The following is a 21,256-nucleotide window of genomic DNA, read 5'->3' on the forward strand; positions in this document are numbered from 1 at the left end:
GAGTGTAGAGAACTTAAAAATCACATTTCAATACCGGAGCAATACACAGTAGCGGCCTCTTATAGTAGCGATGACAGACATGCCTGACAACAGTAGCCAAGTGACAGCGGCGGAACACTTTGAAGTATTTATTGCTAATCATAGTCTCGAATGACAGAATTGATAGAATACTTTTTATTCTTATTTAAATTATTTCGCTATTTTTCTAAATATAAATATAACAAAACTAAATGTTGAACACGTGATGAACATACATTCGTGACTATAAAATTCTGCAGATCATATAGTAAGATTTAGTAACAGAAGTAACAACAGGCAAATTTACTACAGAATATAAATACAAATAAAATCAATTTAATTTCAAATTATTAAGCGCTTCACCACATGTATTCCTATATTTATGCAAAACATTTTATTTTCGCCACTTATCTAACGTTTTCCCTAATATCTTATTTTCGCTAAAAATATTCTCTCCAAGTCTTATTTTCTTGATACCAATTATCGAATTATAGTGTTCAGTTTCATAACAAAAAGTAGTGTTATTATTTAAGTTACTGAACATGAAAAAATGATAATAAATATAGATGTTTTTGCTTATTTTCGCTCAAAATACTTTTATTATCGTCTTTAAAAAGCCAGGCTTTAGAAATGCTAAATTAAAATCACCTTAGCATCAACTATATTCGAAAATGATGTATTTGATTTTTTACTCCTATTTAAAGCAAAAGAAATAGTCGATTTTGTTTACCAAACATCGAAAACCCAATCCGTTGCCTGACGCCATAAAGTTATTTCAATATCTAGGGACCGGATATTAGGAGACCGGATGAGACCGGATAATACGATGAGAGACCGGGAAATAGTATCGCTTGTTTTAGGGAAGTTATAACAACCGGTGTCCGGTATCAGACTTTGTTGGTGCTGCTGTACTTTCGTTTCCAAAGTTATTTTGAAAGAACATACGAGCTTTATTTTATTTAGATCAACAATTTTTGTTGTTAGAATATGTCTTTTTTATCATAATTTTATAAATATGGAATTTGAGGATGCCGATTGCATCTTGAAGACAACCCTTGTAACAGTTAAAGATTATATTAAAGTCTCAGGTAATTTTGACTCTATTCTTAAGGAAAGAGTTTTATTTTTTATTGTTCATCTGTTCCTTTCATGATGATATGTATAAATATATATTATTTCAGTTTTTCCACTAGTTATTTTTTAATTAATTAGGACTTTTCCAGACGGGGCGATTAAGCATTGACATGAGTGGAATATATAAACAAAATCATCAAGGTTCTAAAAAGTGTGATCTTTATTCATCCAATATTATTTAAGAATGACAGCAAAATTGATAATCCATTTAATCTATGTTAAAATGATTACACAATTGCCTAATTATCTTTCGTTTCTTTATTGGTAAAATGAAGTTATGCCTTAAGGTGTGTGGCAGTTTGAATTTTTTTGAACTCATTTAAATGGACGCACTCATGTTTTTTATACCAAATATAATTTAGTGCGGAAATGCATCTGAAAACACTTATGTTATAATTATTTTACTCTTTGATATTGAAGTTGCAGAACAAAATACAACAAGGCATAAAAAATATTCTGGTTGAAATGGGTACAGTCAAGAAAAAAATAGAAAACTGAAGCCTTCACCATTCGGCCACAAGGACTTAAACAATAGCTGATGTATATTCTAACCTTTGTCAAATACATTGGAAACATCACATCATAATATCCATCAACCAATCACAGTACCGCATAACTTGCTGAATTGCGTTACTAACAGCTAGCATTCAAAATTGTTTTCTTAAAAGACATAATTCAACAAATAACAATTGTTGAAGGGGTCCAGCTCTCAATATCTTAGTTTTGACACTCCTAATGATTTGCAACACTTTTTTCATAATAAAGATATTTTTTTAGTAAAAAGTGCATTTTACAAATCATGAGTGAGTCCCATTAAAGCTTGTCTCTTTTTTCGAAAAAAAAGAAGACCTGTCAGTAATGGCAGCATTATCATTATTCAAAAACTTAAATGTTAGCTACAAAAATGTTCATAATATTCACTAACCATAACCCATGTTACCAGTGACAATACACATGTATATGTATTTTTTATCAAGGCCCATGAATTTGTCAAGTTGTATTAAATTGAAAAAACAGCCAAAAAAAATGAGTGTTGGCATTCGTTTGCAGTGCTGTCTTGATATATTTATTTTATATATCTTTTTGGTTTCAGAACTTATTCACTACATAAAATTTACTGAGCAAACAGCCCAAGAAATTAAAGCCAAAATAACTAATAATGGCGAAGCATATTCTGCTAGCTATTTCTTCGACGCTGTCAAGAAAAATCCATCAACATTCTTTCCTGCACTTGTAGCAGCTACAAAAAAATGTCAGCCTGATGTTTTCAATATACTGGATGAGGAAGTGAGGTTTGTCTATTTTGGTATTTGTTAGACTGACATTAAGCTTAAAGATCCACTCTTTCTCCCAAATAAGATGTACCACAATTAATACAATTGTATTAATTGACCGAAAAGGATGAATGAATATCTAAAACAATGGTCCTTATGAAGGTTATTGTTTAATTTGAAAGAAAGGTGCAGAAAACATGGTATTTCTACCTTATGAGATGATAGTTGTTCACTGTAAATCTTTTAGGACCCACCAGTCATTTAATATTTGTGCATCTTCAGTAACTAATATTTTCCATAAATGCATTATTTATGTGTATGTTTTGGGTTTAAATTTGAGTCTCACTTTCAAAAGGCAATCCTGTTATATATTAGTTTGTGGATTCAATAAGAAACAGTCAATGTACATTTATGTACAGTTTATTTACATGGTATATAGTGAACTAGCAGCTACAGGAATATCTAGGCAAAAGCCCCGCAGCATGCACGGGCAGTGTTTATATTCAAAACTTATCAAGTAACAACGGCTATGCTTAAACAAGGTAAACAACAAATCCAATCTTAAATGTTTCTAGGTTAAATATGAATCACACATTCAAAGTAGTACCAACTACCAGGTTCTGGTAAATACAGAAAATGAATTTTGTCCTTTTCAATATCCTCATTTATATCTTATATCATAAGATTTTAATTTTCTTGCCAACTGATGCCTTTTATTTATTAAATAAAAATTCATGAAGGTGAAATCATATTCTTTTTTAAATCTTTGTACAAGCATTAATGTGCAATACAAGTCTTTTAGCATATTCCAGAACTTCCCTATTTTTTTCCACCCAAGCCTATTTATTTTATTGCCATCTGACAATTTATTTTGACCTCCATTTTGGTGTTTTCAAAAATGCCTAAATGTATTGTTTTTAAAGAGTGCTCCAGATAACCTTAAAATCCAGACAAAACAGGGCTATGTTTGAAGTGTAATACTGATTTTCAGACATGACCCCACCTAAAAAAAATCATTTAATAAAATTAAATCGGGACCTTAGTACTTACCCTAGTATTTTGGGACAGTGAAGTCAGAAACAAACTTTGTTTATATTTTGGCCTTTAACATTCAGTGTTGTCAATTTTGCTTATTTCAGAAACCACTTAAGGAATCGTCAAACAGAGTTGAAGAAAGTGCTGAATGCTATTGCAGAAAAATATGAAGAGTTTGTGGTAATCATTTTTAGATTTCATATAAGTTTTTTGTTTAAAAGTTGATCATTGGTGTGGGCCATATGTCACATCTTCCTGGACATAAGTAATGATAAAAACATGGTAAATTAACTGATGGAACACTTAATAGCTCATTCTTTGCTATGCAGCCAACCAATACCATAAATTAGTTTAGCTCATTGCTTGCTATTTTGCAAGTCAATATGAAATTGTTCAGGGTCATTGCTTGCTATTCAGCCAACCAATACCATGAAATAGTTTAGCTCATTTCTTGCTATGAAGTGAACCAATACCATGAAATAGTTTAGTTCATTGCTTGCTATGAAGTGAACCAATACCATGAAATAGTTTAGTTCATTGCATGCTATTCAGCCAACCAATACCATGAAATAGTTTAGTTCATTGCTTGCTATTCCGCCAACCAATACCATGAATTGGTTTAGCTCATTGCTTGCTATTCAGCCAACCAATACCATGAAACAGTTTAGTTCATTGCTTGCTATTCAGCCAACCAATACCATGAAATAGTTTAGTTCACTGCTTGATATGCAGTCAACCAATACCATGAAATAGTTTAGTTCACTGCTTGCTATGCAGCCAACCAATACCATGAAACAGTTTAGTTCATTGCTTGCTATGCAGTCCATCAATACCATGAAATAGTTTAGTTCACTGCTTGCTATGCAGCCAACCAATACCATGAAATTGTTTAGTTCATTGCTTGCTATGCAGTCAACCAATATCATAAAATAGTTTAGCTCATTGCTTGCTATGCAGCCAACCAATACCATGAAATTGTTTAGCTCATTGCTTGCTATTCAGCCAACCAATACCATGAAATAGTTTAGCTCATTGCTTGCTATTCAGCCAACCAATACCATGAAATAGTTTAGCTCATTGCTTGCTATTCAGCCAACTAATACCATGAAATAGTTTAGCTCATTGCTTGCTATTCAGCCAACTAATACCATGAAATAGTTTAGCTCATTGCTTGCTATTCAGCCAACTAATACCATGAACTAGTTTAGCTCATTGCTTGCTATTCAGCCAACCAATACCATGAACTAGTTTAGCGCATTGCTTGCTATTCAGCCAACCAATACCATGAACTAGTTTAGCGCATTGCTTGCTATTCAGCCAACCAATACCATGAAATAGTTTAGCTCATTGCTTGCTATTCAGCCAACCAATACCATGAAATAATACCATGAATAAGTTAAGCTCATTGCTTGCTATTCAGCCAACTAATACCATGAATAAGTTGAGCTCATTGCTTGCTATGCAGCCAACTTATACCATGAAATAGTTTAGCTCATTGCTTGCTATTCAGCCAACCAATACCATGGTATGGTACATATGTGCAAGTAAGACCATGCATAATGTAATTTGTATACTAAATTTGACATCACACACACACACATGGGGTCATAACAAAAGTACCTTATTGAAATTAACTGCATAGTTAACATATAAATATTCAAACTAGCTTATTATTTAGTTTTTATCCTAACACAGAACCTTCTTTGACATAAATAAAGAACAGTTTGATAATTCATTTTAGTATTTTTAAGCAATAAGACACTGTGAATGTAGTCGAAATTAGCCCAGAGGAAAGCTGTAGTTGCTATGGAAACATAAGTCAAGTAATTGTTATAAATCATCAAGAAAATGGTGCACCAATGACAATCCTTTCAAAGAATGAAATTTGGAAGAAATTGAAACGCATTGAAAAATGCATTATTTTTGGCATTTGTTATTTATGGTTCTTATTTGTAATAGTTCTGTCCAAACGCCCAAAATTGGGCAATGCTGTTCATACATGTATGTTTTTCTTACTTATGTTTCAGCCATAAACCATATTAAAGCAAGTTATACTACAGTTGTTCATATATATATTACAAGCTGAACAAAATATATCCCTATTTCAGAGAAGGCCACGTTCAGGTTGTGGTGGTGGTGATGTCCTTAACCTTGAAGGTAATACTGCACAGACAGATGAAGGGAATACAAGTAGGAAGGGGATTCTAGGAGCAGGGGAAGAATTAGGTCAATTTTTCCTAGCTGTTTACTGTGTGTTTTTGAAAGCATTGGTATGGGTGTGGGTGGGGATGTCTTTGGCTTGTCTGTTTTGTTGAAGGAAAAATGTCAATATATTGTCATAGCCTTTGTTTTGTCATTGTTAGAGTGAAAAAATGTTTATGCTGGCCATTTTACTTAGAAAGATTTAAAGATAATAAATTGAAACTTGATTTGAATTGCAAGAACTCAATAAGTGCATATCAATAAGTGCATATCAAAAATATAAGCAGTTATTGACTTGAGTTGCGTTTTTCATACCTACTCTTTTAGTATTTTCACATTTGTGAGGCATTAGTTTCATTATCATGATAAAATTGGGATTTTTTATAAATTATGTAAGTTGAATGTACATGTATTCGAATACTATTTGTAACCCTATTATTTGTGGACTGTTATTACTTCAACTTAAACTACAGATTTTCCAACAGAGCTTCTTCAATTGAAAAAATAAAATGTTATCGAAATATAATTTTCTTAGAATTTCTGATTGGGAATTTTTATTCAACATTTGGAAAAAAGACAATTTTGCTAACATAGCCAAATATCAGGTATAAGAATGGCAGAGAAACTCCTGCATGATGGCCAAACAAATCTTGAGACATATTCATAATTAATGTAAAGAAGCAGACAATCAAAATCTAATTTATAGATTGTTTAAAATTAAATAAAATGTTTTTTAATGTCATGAATTATATAATTGTGATTTAAGATTTGGCCCAGTCAATCAACGAGCGTTCAGGGAGCAACATAGCACAACCACAATCTCTGCAACGGGAGTCTAGCCGCCTGTCCTCGGCGTCTTCATGCAGTGACAACAAGGAATCTCTTGGTTCAATGGTTTCCTCCAGTAGTGACAACAGGCTCTCCTTTGATAACAGAGGTAATTGATTTGGTAGAATTAGAGCGCATATAGGGATCAGGTTTTCCGGCATCCTCATCCATGTCATTGTCATCTGTGTTGTTGTCCGCAGAGTCACGTTTTCCCTTCTCTTAGGCTTTAAAGCAGGTTTTAAAAAGGGTGTTTTAAAAGAGGGACTGTGTACTAAGGAAGAAAAGGGTATATCGTAGTAGGCTGTGAAGTATTGAGATATATGTTATGAATGTTGGGAATTGTGTCTAATTGAAGCAGGTTTAAGTTTCAGCTTTCAAATATATTAAGTTTGTATGTTTTATACTCATTGTATAAGTTTTAATAAAAACAAGAAATACTTGATATATTAAGCATTTAATTATCTGAAGACATATAGGTGCCCATGCTGGTCTCCATGAGTGAAGGAAGGTGCTACCAAAATAGGACAGGGGGCAGCACCCTTCCATAACCCTTTAGCTTAAACCCCGCTAACTTACCTCAATCAAACAACAGCCAAATTGAATTATTTACCCAAGATTTATGGTCATTTAAGTGTCCAATTTGACCAAATTCTCAGTCTTCTCTGCCTTACCTACAGATATTCCTTATATAAATACAATCTTTACCAAACTGGGTGGCAATGTTGATGGGCAAACTTTCTCAACAAAATTAGATTATCTAGATATCACTATGCACTTTGAAATTATGGCCCTTGAGTTGTCAACAAAAATGACCGTATTCATACATACCATATTTTTGAAGACCATTCCAGGGGATTTTGACTTTTGGGTTCAAAATTCAAGGGGATTTTGTCATCAGACAAGGGGATTTTCCTTGATCAACATTTATCACTTCCTCAGAGAGCATCATTTTACATTTTACCTTCCTAGATACGAAAAAGTTTTTTTGCCATTTTATGGCAGGGGAAGCTCCTGGGTATTTTACACTTTATCATAATCACTCTGTCTGCTCTCTAAATTGTGCATTTTTTATTTAGTCTCTACCAAAGGAAGTGAAAATGCTTAATTATTGACAAAATGTCTTGACTTGAAATAGCCAAATTACACTATTATTCTGGAGTTATTGTCCTAAAGCTGTCAAACCTGGTATAAAAATGGCTTCAAGAAAGAATTTGAAACTGCAAGTATGAATATCCTTGCAATCAACTCAATCAAGCACTTCTTTAGAAGTTTAAGTCTCTCTTAATCTGAGACTGTTTTCAATTATGTTTACAACTATTATGTCAAATCAATATTAAATTTTTTGCAACCATAACTTGCCACTTTCACTAAATTGTATTCAAATACTTAATCCTATTTCAAGATTCCTTGAAAATACTGCCATAAATCATAACAATGACACCAGGCTGTGATATAAAGAAAGTTTTTGTACTTCCAAGGACTCAATTTGGGTGTTTGAATGAGAATAATACGACAATGAATTGTGTCCATTATCATTCTATAATGTGACAGTCGGGGGATATTTTTGGTCTTAGTTTTAGCGACATGCATTTGTCGTGTGCATCAAAAGTATTGTTTGCTTTACAGCTTTACCGTTTCTCTACATGAGAATAATGCGCGGAAATGCTTCTTTATTGTAAGCAGTGTTTTCATTAAAATCCTCCCGAGTGATGGCGATCAAATAATATCTGGTGACCAAGAAATATCTGCAAGCTTAACCAATCAAATTATGATCGTCTTACAGAGAAAGAGGAGGGAATTCTCTATACCGGTAAATCAAAGAGCTGTGACTGGCCGAGTTTCGTACATCATTGTACACAAGCCCGGGAAATATGGATCCAATACCATCGAGTTCTTCCAAAGTTTGGCCTTCGGATAAATAAAGACATTCTGGAAAGTGAAAAGTTATTTCTGTATGATTTAACGAACGTGCCTGTGTACTTTGCATTTGTTGGACCATTGACTGTGAATATAGACACAAAACTAGCGACAATACTAAAAGACGCTAAGAAGGGATATGAAGCTTTTGAGAACATGTGCTTACAGAATCAGATTGCACCACTGGTGATTATATCCCATGTGGATTCAGAAACACAAGCATTTCATCATGCGAATACGTACAAAAAAGCAGTATCATCTAAACGGGAATGTGTTGTTGTCATGGTATTTGAGAACAAACCAGGCAAGCATTCTGATTCTCTCGAACAATTAATCACATACATTAGTGAAGGGAACGCGATGGCTATACACAGGGATGTGTTATTACTGCTTAAACGGTGGACATACAAGATGTTAGCTGAAAAGCTTAATGTAATGAAGATGCTTCATGATTTCACCAAAGACGGTCAATTACCTTCTTTGGAATGTGTTCAACGATTATCTTGTCACGGGATTGAGAAAGGTATGAATCTTGAACATTTTATCATAATTAATAGTTTACCGTATACTTTCCTGAATGCCTTCTTACATTGTTATTAAATACATTACAAAAAACATTTTCTTCTATTGTAGATTTATTTAATATTGTAACAGTTGTTTAGAAAGTTATATTAACTGATGCTAAGTCACTCTTGTTGGCACGATGTTGCGTGAGAATGTGGTCTTGTGTTGTGGCGGGAGACGGAGAAAACTTTTTCAGCTTGGTGACCACAAACCAAACTTACATATGCACAGGCCGGGAATCAAACTCAGGATGCCTTGGTGCGAAGCGAGTGTGCTGACCACTGTGCTCACTGGACATTGATTAAGTAAATCTTTAATAAACAGAGTATGTAAGCCTTACTATTGGCTATGTTTATGTTTCAGATGAGGCAGCATTGACTTCGACAAGAAATGAAAGGCTAGTTTCTGTTCGCAAATTAAAAGAAATCTTAGAAGAAAGTAATTCGTTATATTCCAGAAACCATCTACCAGCTGAGGATATCCCAGATTGTTTCTCCATTTCTACACAAAGACCAGATAAAGGGGTATATATTTAAGCTCTAATTACTAAGGAATTGACTTATTGATGGTAAACGAATACAGCAACCATGTATATGGATTTGAGGATTAATTGACATCTATTTTTCAAATGTAATGATAACTACTAAGACATTCAGGGGGATAGTACGGCTTAAAATGGGTTTTCATGACACATTTAATGCTTTCTTCACCTAATTTAGGCTCAAATGGAAGATGTTGAGTTGAGCAAAATGCCTATAATTAAAAAATAGATCGTTATTACTTTGTGATTGGCTGTTGTTGATGTGAACAGTATTAACAGATATTTGTCATTGCCTGTAAATTACTAATCCAGTTATAGTTGGTTAGTCCTTTTAGGTTTATCTGCATGATAGATTGGCAAAAATTGGTCTGACAGTGGGGCCGGTTGAGTGGTCATTGGGTGTTGTAAACAATTTTGCTGTAATTTGTTGTTTTTTTCATGTCATAAACACGAGAGTTTTCATTTGATCTTCATGAAACTTGTCAGAATATTTGTGAGGATGATATTTAAAACTGATGTGAACATGGGCTATCTTTGTTTGTGTTTAAGTTCTCTTCACAAATGCATCAGTGTTCATCCAATCTTCAAGAAACCCAGTCAGAATACTTCTCAGCATGATATTTAGGGCACTAGTGTGAATATAGTTCATTTTAAGTCAAAGAGTAGAACACCATTGTAAATATAGGCCAGTAGCATTTACTTTTTCCTCCATAAATATACATCCTTCTGCAAAATCGCATCTGTCTACATAAAGAATTCGGCTAAAATGAGGTCTCTGCATTCCCTTTTTTATTGATGACAACTGAATGGTTTCTTTCCAACTGTATGTTTGAACCGTTACTTAAGATCAAACATACTTTATGAACAAAACATATTTATCAAATGCTTTCCTGTTGTTGATAGAGATTCATCAGTGAAAGAAAAATGATATTTTACTGTTTCAAGCAACTGTTTTGAAAGTTAAGCCTGCTCTCACGTTCAAATCAAAGTCAATTCACACAAGGCTGGAACTCACTTTCAAGGACTTCTGAAATGAAGTTGCATAAGCATACTTTGTTGCACACTTTTATGGAAAAAAACTATAAACCGGCATTTCCTATCCTTTCTAGGCATATAATAATAACAAAATAAGTTACTTCAGTGTACATTATCACAATAAATTTCATCTTGTAAATACCAAATTAAATATATTAGTCATGGCTACTCGCCACTCGTAAAATATAGCTTTTGGTTCTCACTCAGTGAAGTTTATTGCAGACGTACATTAAAACAAACACATATTCTCCATATATTTTCAGGTGCTTGACCAGATAACAAATATGGACGGGATCATTGGATGTGGTGACAGGTTCGGAACTCTTCTGATCTTGATAAAGGAAGAGGTAGAAAACAGAGCTATAATTGAAGAGGAGCTGACATCAAAACTGAATGACTTCAAACCTGATATCACTAACTTTGAATTTAAATATGTGTCACAACATAGATATTTCATGAAGTCTGGTGATAACATCTACGGAAGTAACAAAAGCAAGTCTGGAACTCTTGCCGATTTTAATAACAATATTAATGATAAATGATAACATTACTACAGTTACGCTACAAATAATAAAAATAATGGTAAAATTGTGCGTGGTTGTGGTGGTGGTGATGGTGGTGGTGGTGGTGGTGATGGTGATGATGATGACAACAATGATGAGGACGATGGCGACAAAGTGATGATGTTGATATCCAGGACCAAACAAATCACAAATGGTGATTTGATAGTAATGCCCGAAACTGATATTAATAATGATTTTATACACCAGTGAATAAAAGTATACACCCATAACAGGAGATAATGTGGTGAAATAAATTTCAAAACCGGGTAAACATGCCGGATTTGTTAATATTCATTCTGTTTCATTGTTTGTACTTGAAATATAAAAATAAAGTAATTGATGAAAGAATTGTTTGAAATGTATATATTAAACCCATTATAAATCCACCGAAATTATGAGATTTTGGTAACTGCGGGAATAGTTTTCACCCATTTTTTCAGTATTTTCCAGTGAAATAACGAATGGGTACCTACCAGGAAATTGAATGGATTCATTTACCGCAGGATCTGTAAATGTTCACGAAAGCCAGTAATTTTCAGTTCAACCGGAACTTTATCGTTGGTGCCACTGTACTTGCAAACTTTCTAACACAGAATCCCCATTAGTATTTTAGACATAATATCATATTCAGCTGGATGGCTGACCAGCCTATTGAATTGTGAAAAATTGACCAGTTTCACCTTGTATGCTTTTCTTATCCAACTATTATCTTAGTCAGATATGATAGCCTACTATATGGAGGCTTTAGGTCTCTCTAAACTCTATGTAACACAAACTATGTGGTGTCTGGGACGTAATTGGGTCACCAGTTTCTTACGTTGCAAAATGCCTCCTAACCTTTACATTTCAACGGGGCCTGCCATACCTTATAATGGGAATTTATTGTCGCAAATGTCTCCGGCACCGCGCATGCTAGGAAGTCAGGAACGGTCTTGTTCTTTAGGTCTTTCGATACCCTATGTAACAAAGGGTCTGAACATTTTCGACGTAATTGCGTCACCATTTCCATCTCGCCCATAAAGAATGATGATTTCAATGCAGTTTTGCATCACCTCAAGACAAAGCTTAATTATTCTTTTCACATTTTGAATTCTTTTTACAATACATGCCAAAATATTTTCATTAGGACAGTTGATTTTCAAACAACTGACTTTAAAGCTGCAATCTCACAGATAGACCGATTTGACAACTATTTTATCCTATGTTTCAGAATCAGCTGATTTCAGCATCTATGGTTTCAATTCAGTCATATAAGACAACTCACAAAAGAACAGATCTCACAATTTTTGGAACACGGCTGAAAAATTCATTTTTCTTCAAACTTTAGTAACACTTTTGGTTAACTATTTGTTAATTAATATGGAATTGATTTTCATCCCTGTACATCCGATTTTTTTGCTGCTGCCCCCTTAAATTTTATTCATTCAAATAAAAAACTTGTTGAACTGGGGTCTGTATTTGCATATTGGCCCGGTACTGTCTGGGAACAGCATTTATTCATACCTATGGTGTCAATGTATTACCGGTACATTCACATGTAGAAAAGGAAAATTGTTATAATCGTGTTCATTGTTCATCTAGAAACACATGTATATGGTCCCTTATGCAATAAGGAAGAGCATTAACACATATTCAATGGTAAAACAGTCATCTAAGAAATATAAAAAATAAAATGTTAACCCCCACCCCCATTTAAAAATGGATGAAAATCATTTATTTAGGCCTTAGCCATAAAACATCAATTTTTAACATAAATATTAGAAACTGCAGACTGATCTTTTATCAGAAGTCTTATATCACTGGTTTTCAGACATTTACAAAAATGTAGCTCGTTCAAAGACAAAAAGTAAAAACTTGTCAAAATGGTCAATCTGTGCGACTGCAGCTTAATTCCTGGTGGTGACCTTATTGTGGCATTGTTGGATTATCTCCTGCTAAACAGAAGGTCATAAGGTCAAATCTTAAAGGAACAAGCGGAGGCAATATATCCACTCCAATCTTTATGAAACTTAATCAGAATTATCCTCAATGAATTTTGGTTAGGTCAAATCTTTGATAAAACATAGAAAACTCTAGAGGCTATAATTTTGCAATATTTCTGATCCAATCTGGCCTTGATGAAATCATTTATTAATTTCTATGGTCAAAATCTAGGTATCAATGTCAAATTAAATTGCTGCACTATATACTATCGGGTATATTGTTCTGTTCCAAATTGTTGCAAACAAAGTCATATCTCATATCCAATTTTCATAAGAGTCCATCACTCTGCAGTCATGTTACCTGTTGTGATGGGAATATTTCAATAACACATGATTCTATGCCATCTACTTTGCCTAATTTGGCAGGGGATATCAATTCAGCAAATTTGCTTGTTTCCATTCATCTGCTGTTGGTCCCCGCAGATGATAGGTAAGTTGAAAAACTGAACTCTGGCATGATTTTTATGTCCCCTCCCTGCCCAGGGGTGGTGAGGACATTTTGATATTATGTTTGCCATTTGTCTGGATGAATGCATGTCACAAAGTATGTCCATGTGTAATCTTCAATACCGCTGAGATTTGGAGGAAACATTACAGGAATGATAAGTACCAAGCCTAGTTGTGCACGAACATTGACATCTGCTTATTTTTCACAGAATTATGGCCCTTGAAATTTTTACATTTTTTAGGGATTAGTTTGTCCACGCAAAGTCTCTAGAACAGCTTCAGCTATTCTGATGAAAGTCCACTGACATTGTAATGCACCAAAAATAGTTGTATATTTACATCAGCATGTTCTGCTTGGGAAATTTGTCAGAATTATGGTCGTTTGATTTGTACATTTAGTATAAATATAGTGATAAGTTAGTCCGCATAAAATATCCAAAGATAATGCAGAGAGAGTTGTGAGTAGATGTGCATTACATAAAAAGTTTTCCAATCACATTCAAAATGGCTGATTGGTGGCCATATTGGATTTTGTCATAGTGTTGTGGTGCAAACTGCTTCTACAGTTTATGCTGCAATTTCTTGATACTTTTTTTTCATTTAAATACCTGCCTTACGCAAGGATGTGGTGCTTTTCTGACATTCAAAATGGCCTTACTGGATTTTGGCTTATTATTTTTTCGCATCAATTTGACCAACAATTAGTTCTGAATGATATCTCTTTGTTCTTTTTCGTCCACTACACTATTTATCAGTTATTAATGGCCAGAAATAACTGTGAGTTGTGATATTTGTGACATTCCTCTACAGTTGGCATATTGTGGGGAGACATATGTTTTCCCTAGAAAACAATCCTGATTTCATATTTAATTTCTCCTTTTAGATGAAGATTCCCCATTATCAAGCATCCAATGGAATAGGTACAAAAGACTTGGATCATGCTTTGAACAGCCTGCTGCCAATACCGAAGAGCTCTGGTGGGCATACATGACAGGTCAATGTGACATTGACATGACAAGGGCTGAGGAAAAAACAATAGGTAAAAACTTTTTCAACTTTTGTGTAAATCTTTTGTTAGATTAAATATATCATAATTGTTATTGTCATTTTAACATATTAAGCTGTCTGCTCTGTTATGCTAAACAATTGTAAAAACAAAGGTTTGTTCAAATGCGTTTTGGCATAATATCAAGAATCATTTTTATATCCTTTCATATTCCTATTTATATTCAAAATGGCTTACTGGTGGCCATACTGGAGTTTGTCATCACAAAGTTTATCTGCAAAAAAACTCAAAAATGCTAGAAAGGTTTCGATGAATCACAGAAAGAATCTGTACCCAAATTAGTAGGGCATTAACATTAAAATGTTCTACTCAGATATTTTACTCCACAGGCACCATGGAGTTATTGCCCTTATAGACCTATATTGCTCTGCCTTGTGGCACTTCTTAGCTGTTGTTGGTTAAATGTGGTCCTTTTCCAAAATCAGAGAAGCCTACAACAGGGGGATGCTCCTGTTTTACAATATTTATAAATGTTATTTAAGACATAATATTTACATACAGATGGATTATCAGTTCATTTATTCCTCCTTGCAGAAGTCAGTAAAAAGCAGGGAATAGGCTTTCTTGATCATCTTGACAGAAAAGGTTTGTTTTATTGCATTTATTGATTCAGTTTATGTATGCTTCAGATATTTTTTTAAATCTACTATGTTTATATAAGTTTACATCTGTAATTTCCTTGTTGGCCCAATTGCAATTATTGCATGCATTTGCTCTTAATGACGGCAAAGACAGTGAGAGTGGTCTAGTGGTTGAGGTGTCAGCCTCTAACCCAGGAGATTGTGAGATTGATCCTCATTAGGGATACTTCCCCATGCCCTGTCAAAATGGACACCAGTACTGATTTCTTACCAGGATTTAAACTTGAGAGTGATTCTATAAACTTTTAGCTTTCATTACATCTAAGCTTAAAGAAACTAGTATAAACTAACTACCTGTACATAAAATAGTAAGGGCTATTCCAGTAAAACATATAACCCACCGGGGGAAGGCAATTATTTTAATAGTATATGGGTGGGTGTCTTTTTTCGCTGATTTGGACCTCAAAAGGGTAAAATTGCTTCTGTAGGGGGATGGTTATATGTTTAAATGAAATAGCCCTAATGTAAAATTCAGGTATTTGTATTATAATAAAATTGAGAACTCAGGAAGGTCCTTGACTAATAATCAAATCTATTTGATCAGGTTGCAGCATTGGTCAACTTATCTCCTACATGCGACAATGTGGGTTTCAAGCAGGCCTTGATGAATTAGGATGTTCACCAACCAATCAAGGACAAGGTTTGTAAACAAAGAATAAATTTGTTGCAAGTTACATTAACCAATTGCTTATGAAACTAACCAAAGGACACGAAAATTGGAGATATTTTTTATATGCCCACGTGTTATGCAAGGTTCATTTTTCAGGCTTAAATAATTGTTGAGTTATGCCTCTTTTTCGATCGAAAAAAATTGACGAGCATTGGCGCTTGCTCCATGGTGCTCTTGTTTTAGCACAAGATCACTATCTTCAATGAATAATACAACAGATTTATAACAGAACTCCATATTAACCCTCAACAGATTTATAACATAACTTTATATTAACCCCCTATAAAAATTATGGCCCTTTACTTTCTTTCATTTATTTTGCTGCTTTTGACAGACACAATTTATATATTTTTAGAATTTATTAGAATGAGGTATGTCGTTGTTCAGGTGGGAGGGTGGCATCAAAGTCACCTACGGTATCAAATAACTTTACTAAGGGTTGACATATAGTGACCAAACTTGGTACATAGGAAGAGTTTAAAGAGACCTTTGATTGGAGTGTGTTTGGGGTCCCTGGGGTCACGTTCAAAGTCACTGTGACTAAAAAAAGAAAATTGGTTAGAACTGAACAACTTTAGTTAGAGTTTTCATATTGTGACCAAACTTGGTATAAAAGATGAGTTTATGGTGACCTTTAATAGGATTGCTTTTTGGGCCGCTAGAGTCAAGGTCACTGTTACAAAAATAGAAAAATGGTTGGTACTGAATACATTTAGTTGGGTTTGACATATTGTGACCAAACTTGGTTTATAGAAAGAGTTCATGGATACTTTCCATGGGAATGCATTTTGGGCCCTTAAGGTCAAGGTCACTGTTATTTGAAATAAATAATTCTTTAGTACTGAATAACTTAAGTCAGGGGTGACATATTGTGACCAAACTTGGTACAAGGAAAAGTTTATGGAGGACTTCCATGGGTTTGCATTTTGGGCCCCTAGGGTCAAGGTCATGGTCACTGTTATTAAAAATAAAATAAAAAACAGTTGAAAGTGAGTCTGACAACTAAGGCTGTCAAACCTGGTTTCGATGCATTTCGGTGTTTCTTCTTTACTTTTTAATTTAACTTTCTTTTAATTGCCTTTGATGGGAACAAATTACATCATTATTGTACTGATGTCTAAGATAAAGCAGTGAATAGTCCTGCGGGTTGTCCTACGACAGCTCTCCCTTTCTACCTCTTTTCTATTAGAATCTAAATTATCTCAAAACGTAAGCAATTTTTAAAGGGAGTCACTTTGTACAGTCCTGCCATTTTAGCTCATTGTTTTGGTGTTGTTATTATTCTGACTTTAGCCTTTGGTTATAACATAAAGGACATTGTCAAGATGGTGTGGTGCTCTGTTGTAGCTACAGATAATAGCACTCAGCTTTGCATTCATAAGAACATTTTGTATTATTTTGGATATACATGTACAAAATGAAAAATGTTACTTTCCCGCAAACAAACCAAAACATGTCTCAGACACAACAGTACTCTGGTGTGATATGTAAAAAGTGAAAATAAAATCAGTGTAAACACCTTTCATCAATACGTTTTGTTCATACAAAGAATTTTTTTACAGTGCCTTATAATATTGTAGATCTAAATCAGAGTGCTGGAAACACAGAGGACAGGAGAACTTTTAAGCAACACCTTGAAAATAATTTTAACAGAGCTGAACAGTTATCAAAGAAAGATGGTTCAAAACAGTTCAACATTCCCCAGAATTTGACAACAGAGGAAAACGAGGAACAGCTGGACAGACCTCCAGGTAATTCAACATTTAAGTTTCTATTCAAGTTATATTGACATTTGAAGTGTTAACTTATTTCTATTATGCAAAATATTTTATCGTTTCTCAGAAATGCATGCTTAGATTTAGATATCATTTCGTGGATATTTATTTTGTGCTCATATGTACTGATTTCCAAAGTTATTTTCTTGGCAGAATCAAAGTTGTAAAATAATTTGTGTTTTAGACAAAACTCCAAAGACACCTGTCGAAAGTTATGACCCTGTGACTTCTCCTCTACAACCTCCTTCTGACACAATGGATTCAGTTGATGATGGATCATTGAAAATGATTGACCCAGTCACTCTCAAAAGCCTTCCAAATACACAAGACCCTGCAGTGAAAAATCCTGTAAACCAGTCCAGCAATGAAGATATTAGGGCATCAAGGGAGGCAACTCTTAGCAACTCATCATCATTAGAAGAAAATGCTACTCTGAGAAACTCAAGGGAAACAACTCCAATCCAAGTTGCAGATGACCATGACAACAAAAGGTCAATATTGAGTCCGGGAGTGGAAGCAAAAGAAATTGCATATGACAGAGTTCACCAGTTAGATGCTCAACCGGTTGCATCTGCTGAAACAGGTAATGTGGATGTAAAAGAGAAACCTATGGAGGCACGTAGAGAGTTAGCTAACAGCGTAAGTGGTACTGAAGACGTTAGAACTAGACATGGGCCTGTCGAACCTGGCACTTTATTGCGTAGTTTGGAAAGTAATATTTCTCAAGATCCATGTTTATGAAATATGAAGAAATTATGAAATGTTTTCAGTTTTATGAGTATGTTTTACAATAGACTGTTGATTTGATTGGATAAAATTCTTTTATCCATTGTCGTATTTCAGCAGCCCTGATGTATATGTAATGTAAAAGAACATGTTTTATGTTATTTACTCAAATATTCAATTTTTGTTGTATGTTTAATTAACTTTTGTGTGACTAGCATGATCTTATATTGGTAATGGATTGATTATAGTCCTGTAAATGGCACACATTCTTTTTTCAGTTTTGAACATATACATGTTCATGCCATCAACTCATTTCTTTTATGCATTTATGAGTATGATTATAAGCTGTAGATATGCTTTCGTCTTATTATCATTTATGTTGAGCTATGCAATGTTATGTTAATACTGTTAACAGATTGTTTATGCATTACTTCTGTTATTGATAACTTACATAATCAATTGTATAATATGTTAAATACTAATTTGGCATTATCAAAGCTCAATCATAGTAAGCTGAAATTTCATGAATGTTACATTTTGCAAATGCATAGTTTTACTTATATTAAGGTGATATTGGTTATGAACATTCCACAACAACATAGTATTCATTTTGGGTAGATTCTGTTTAATAATTTATGCAAATATTTCATTATGTGTGGCCTCTATCAATGCTTTGTCATTTCCCTGCTCCATGGTTGGGATTATGACAAATTTCCCTGTTCTGAGGGTGGCAATTTCCCTGCTCCATGGTTGGGATTATGGCAAATTTCCCTGTTCTGAGGGTGGCAATTTCCCTGCTCCATGGTTGGGATTATGACAAATTTTCCTGTTCTGAGGGTGGCAATTTCCCTGCTCCATGGTTGGGATTATGACAAATTTCCCTGTTCTGAGGGTGGCAATTTCCCTGCTCCATGGTTGGGATTATGACAAATTTCCCTGTTCTGAGGGTGGCAATTTCCCTGCTCCATGGTTGGGATTATGACAAATTTTCCTGTTCTGAGGGTGGCAATTTCCCTGCTCCATGGTTGGGATTATGACAGGACAACTTGTTTTTCTTAATTCCCTTGGTGTGCCTCCTTTAAGTTGGCCAAATATTAAGTTTAATTTTGTTTTATACTACTATCCTTGATCTATAAAAAATGTATTTATTTTCAGAAATTAAGAACAATTTATGCATATATGTGCCACACATTATATCATTTACCACATTTTATATCTATAATTTAATAAATAAAACACAACTTATAGCTTGAACTATCAGATTTCTTTTGAAACAAGAGCTATCACATTAGCAAGACAAATGAACCCCATTAAACCTTTTTGGATGGATAGCCATCATAAGAGCACAATAGGTGTTAAAATAACTATGCCCGCCTAATGGCAGACAATTTGTCATTTTGAATTTAATGTATGTGGGGTCATTAAAGGCCATTACCAACTTCCAAGTTTGAGGATTGTAGGTGCAAGCGTTCGGTATATTGATCAGACAAGGTTTTTGTTTTCAAGATCACTTTGGTCCGGACTTTTAGTTTAAACATATTTATTATGCAGAAAAACAACAATACAGCATTTGTTACAAACATATAAAATAAAGGATTGGAACGGTAGAATTAACTAATAAAGTTCCTTTCCTTGTCTGGACTTATGACCGGCTGACTTCAAAATAAGTAGGGGTCTTTTTATGTCCAAGGTCACCAAAATGTGACATTTAACCTACTGACCTAAAAGATCAATAGTGTTAACATGCTGGGTTTGACCAACCTCTGTACCATGTTTAAGGACCATAGGACCAAGCATACTCTAGTTATTAATTGAACAAGCTTTTGTTGCCCCAAAACAAAATCACACCTTCCCTCAGTGCATTAGGCCATTTTTCCATTCCTATGCTTTAACTTTGTCTTGCAGGAAAGGATTTTAAAGTTACTTGGCTTTATTATGTGTTCAGTACATTAAGACAACATGTTGAGTTCAAAGACCAACAACCCTTCCTCAAAGTTCAAGGTCACACTTATAGGTTTATCATTATGAAAAGCTGCTGATATGCATAATTTATGCAGTATACCGTAGTTGATGTTTGTCATGCACAAAGGGATTTTTAAATATATATTGTGAAAGGTGTTTGGTTTATAGATGACCTGTGGCGTGCTGCAGTGCAAGACCCACAACTCTCCCTCAAACTTCATAGTCACACTTGGGAGTTTAATCTACATGGAATGCTGCATATATGCACACAGAGTATATTTGGTCATGTCTTTGTACTGCAGAAGGTTTTTTTTAAAATAACTTGGCACATGTCCCTACCTCAAAGCTCAAGGTCAAACCTGCAGATTTATCATGATGGGTGGCTGCTTATATGCATATCCAGTGTAGTTTGTAATGTCAAGGCTGTAACTTTGTCATGCACAGGGATTTTTAAAATTAATTTACACATGTGTTCATACAGAAAACGTGCCGGGTGCAAGACCCATGTCCTTACATCTTACTGCCTCAACCCTCCACATTTGACTTCGACCACCATGATTGTAGGCATAATAGTAATTGCAATGAACTTGATGGCACTTTGGAGGCATTCATCACTTACTGTGACAGCTCTTGTTGTGTCTAAGATTACTACAACTGTGACCTCAAAAATCAACAGGGATCATCTTCTGGTCATTACCAAACCCCCTTTCAAATTTGAGGACTGTAGGGCCAAGCATTTTCTAGTTATAAATCAGACAGGCTTTTTGTGTCCAAGGTCATCATGCACGTGACATTTGATCTACTGACCTCAAAATCTATTGGGGTCATCTGCTGGTTATGACAAACCTATCTACCAAGTTTGAGAACATACTCTAG

The 21,256-nt window shown here is 34.4% G+C and overlaps 1 protein-coding gene across 4 annotated transcripts; it reads left to right on the forward strand.

Annotated features, from left to right (window-relative positions):
• The first annotated feature begins 905 nt into the window (after nucleotides 1–905).
• On the forward strand, nucleotides 906–19,665 carry LOC128235924 (uncharacterized). 4 transcript variants are annotated; one of them, XM_052950718.1, is made up of 10 exons: nucleotides 906–1,106; nucleotides 2,246–2,444; nucleotides 3,566–3,641; nucleotides 5,570–5,687; nucleotides 6,430–6,600; nucleotides 14,424–14,579; nucleotides 15,141–15,191; nucleotides 15,792–15,887; nucleotides 17,498–17,668; nucleotides 17,877–19,665. In XM_052950718.1, the coding sequence occupies exons 1-10, from the start codon at nucleotides 1,034–1,036 to the stop codon at nucleotides 18,431–18,433; spliced, it is 1,668 nt and encodes a 555-aa protein (XP_052806678.1). In that variant the 5' UTR covers nucleotides 906–1,033; the 3' UTR covers nucleotides 18,434–19,665. The 4 variants fall into 4 exon arrangements, with proteins under 4 accessions (XP_052806678.1, XP_052806672.1, XP_052806683.1 ...); XM_052950712.1 differs by lacking the exons at nucleotides 14,424–14,579; nucleotides 15,141–15,191; nucleotides 15,792–15,887; nucleotides 17,498–17,668; nucleotides 17,877–19,665 and adding exons at nucleotides 8,275–8,931; nucleotides 9,336–9,496; nucleotides 10,812–11,515; XM_052950723.1 differs by lacking the exons at nucleotides 14,424–14,579; nucleotides 15,141–15,191; nucleotides 15,792–15,887; nucleotides 17,498–17,668; nucleotides 17,877–19,665 and adding exons at nucleotides 8,275–8,931; nucleotides 9,336–9,496; nucleotides 10,812–11,512 and having other exon boundaries at nucleotides 5,570–5,618.
• Nucleotides 19,666–21,256: the final 1,591 nt, after the last annotated feature.

This window comes from Mya arenaria, chromosome 1 (assembly GCF_026914265.1).
Source record: "Mya arenaria isolate MELC-2E11 chromosome 1, ASM2691426v1".
Taxonomy (NCBI): domain Eukaryota; kingdom Metazoa; phylum Mollusca; class Bivalvia; order Myida; family Myidae; genus Mya; species Mya arenaria.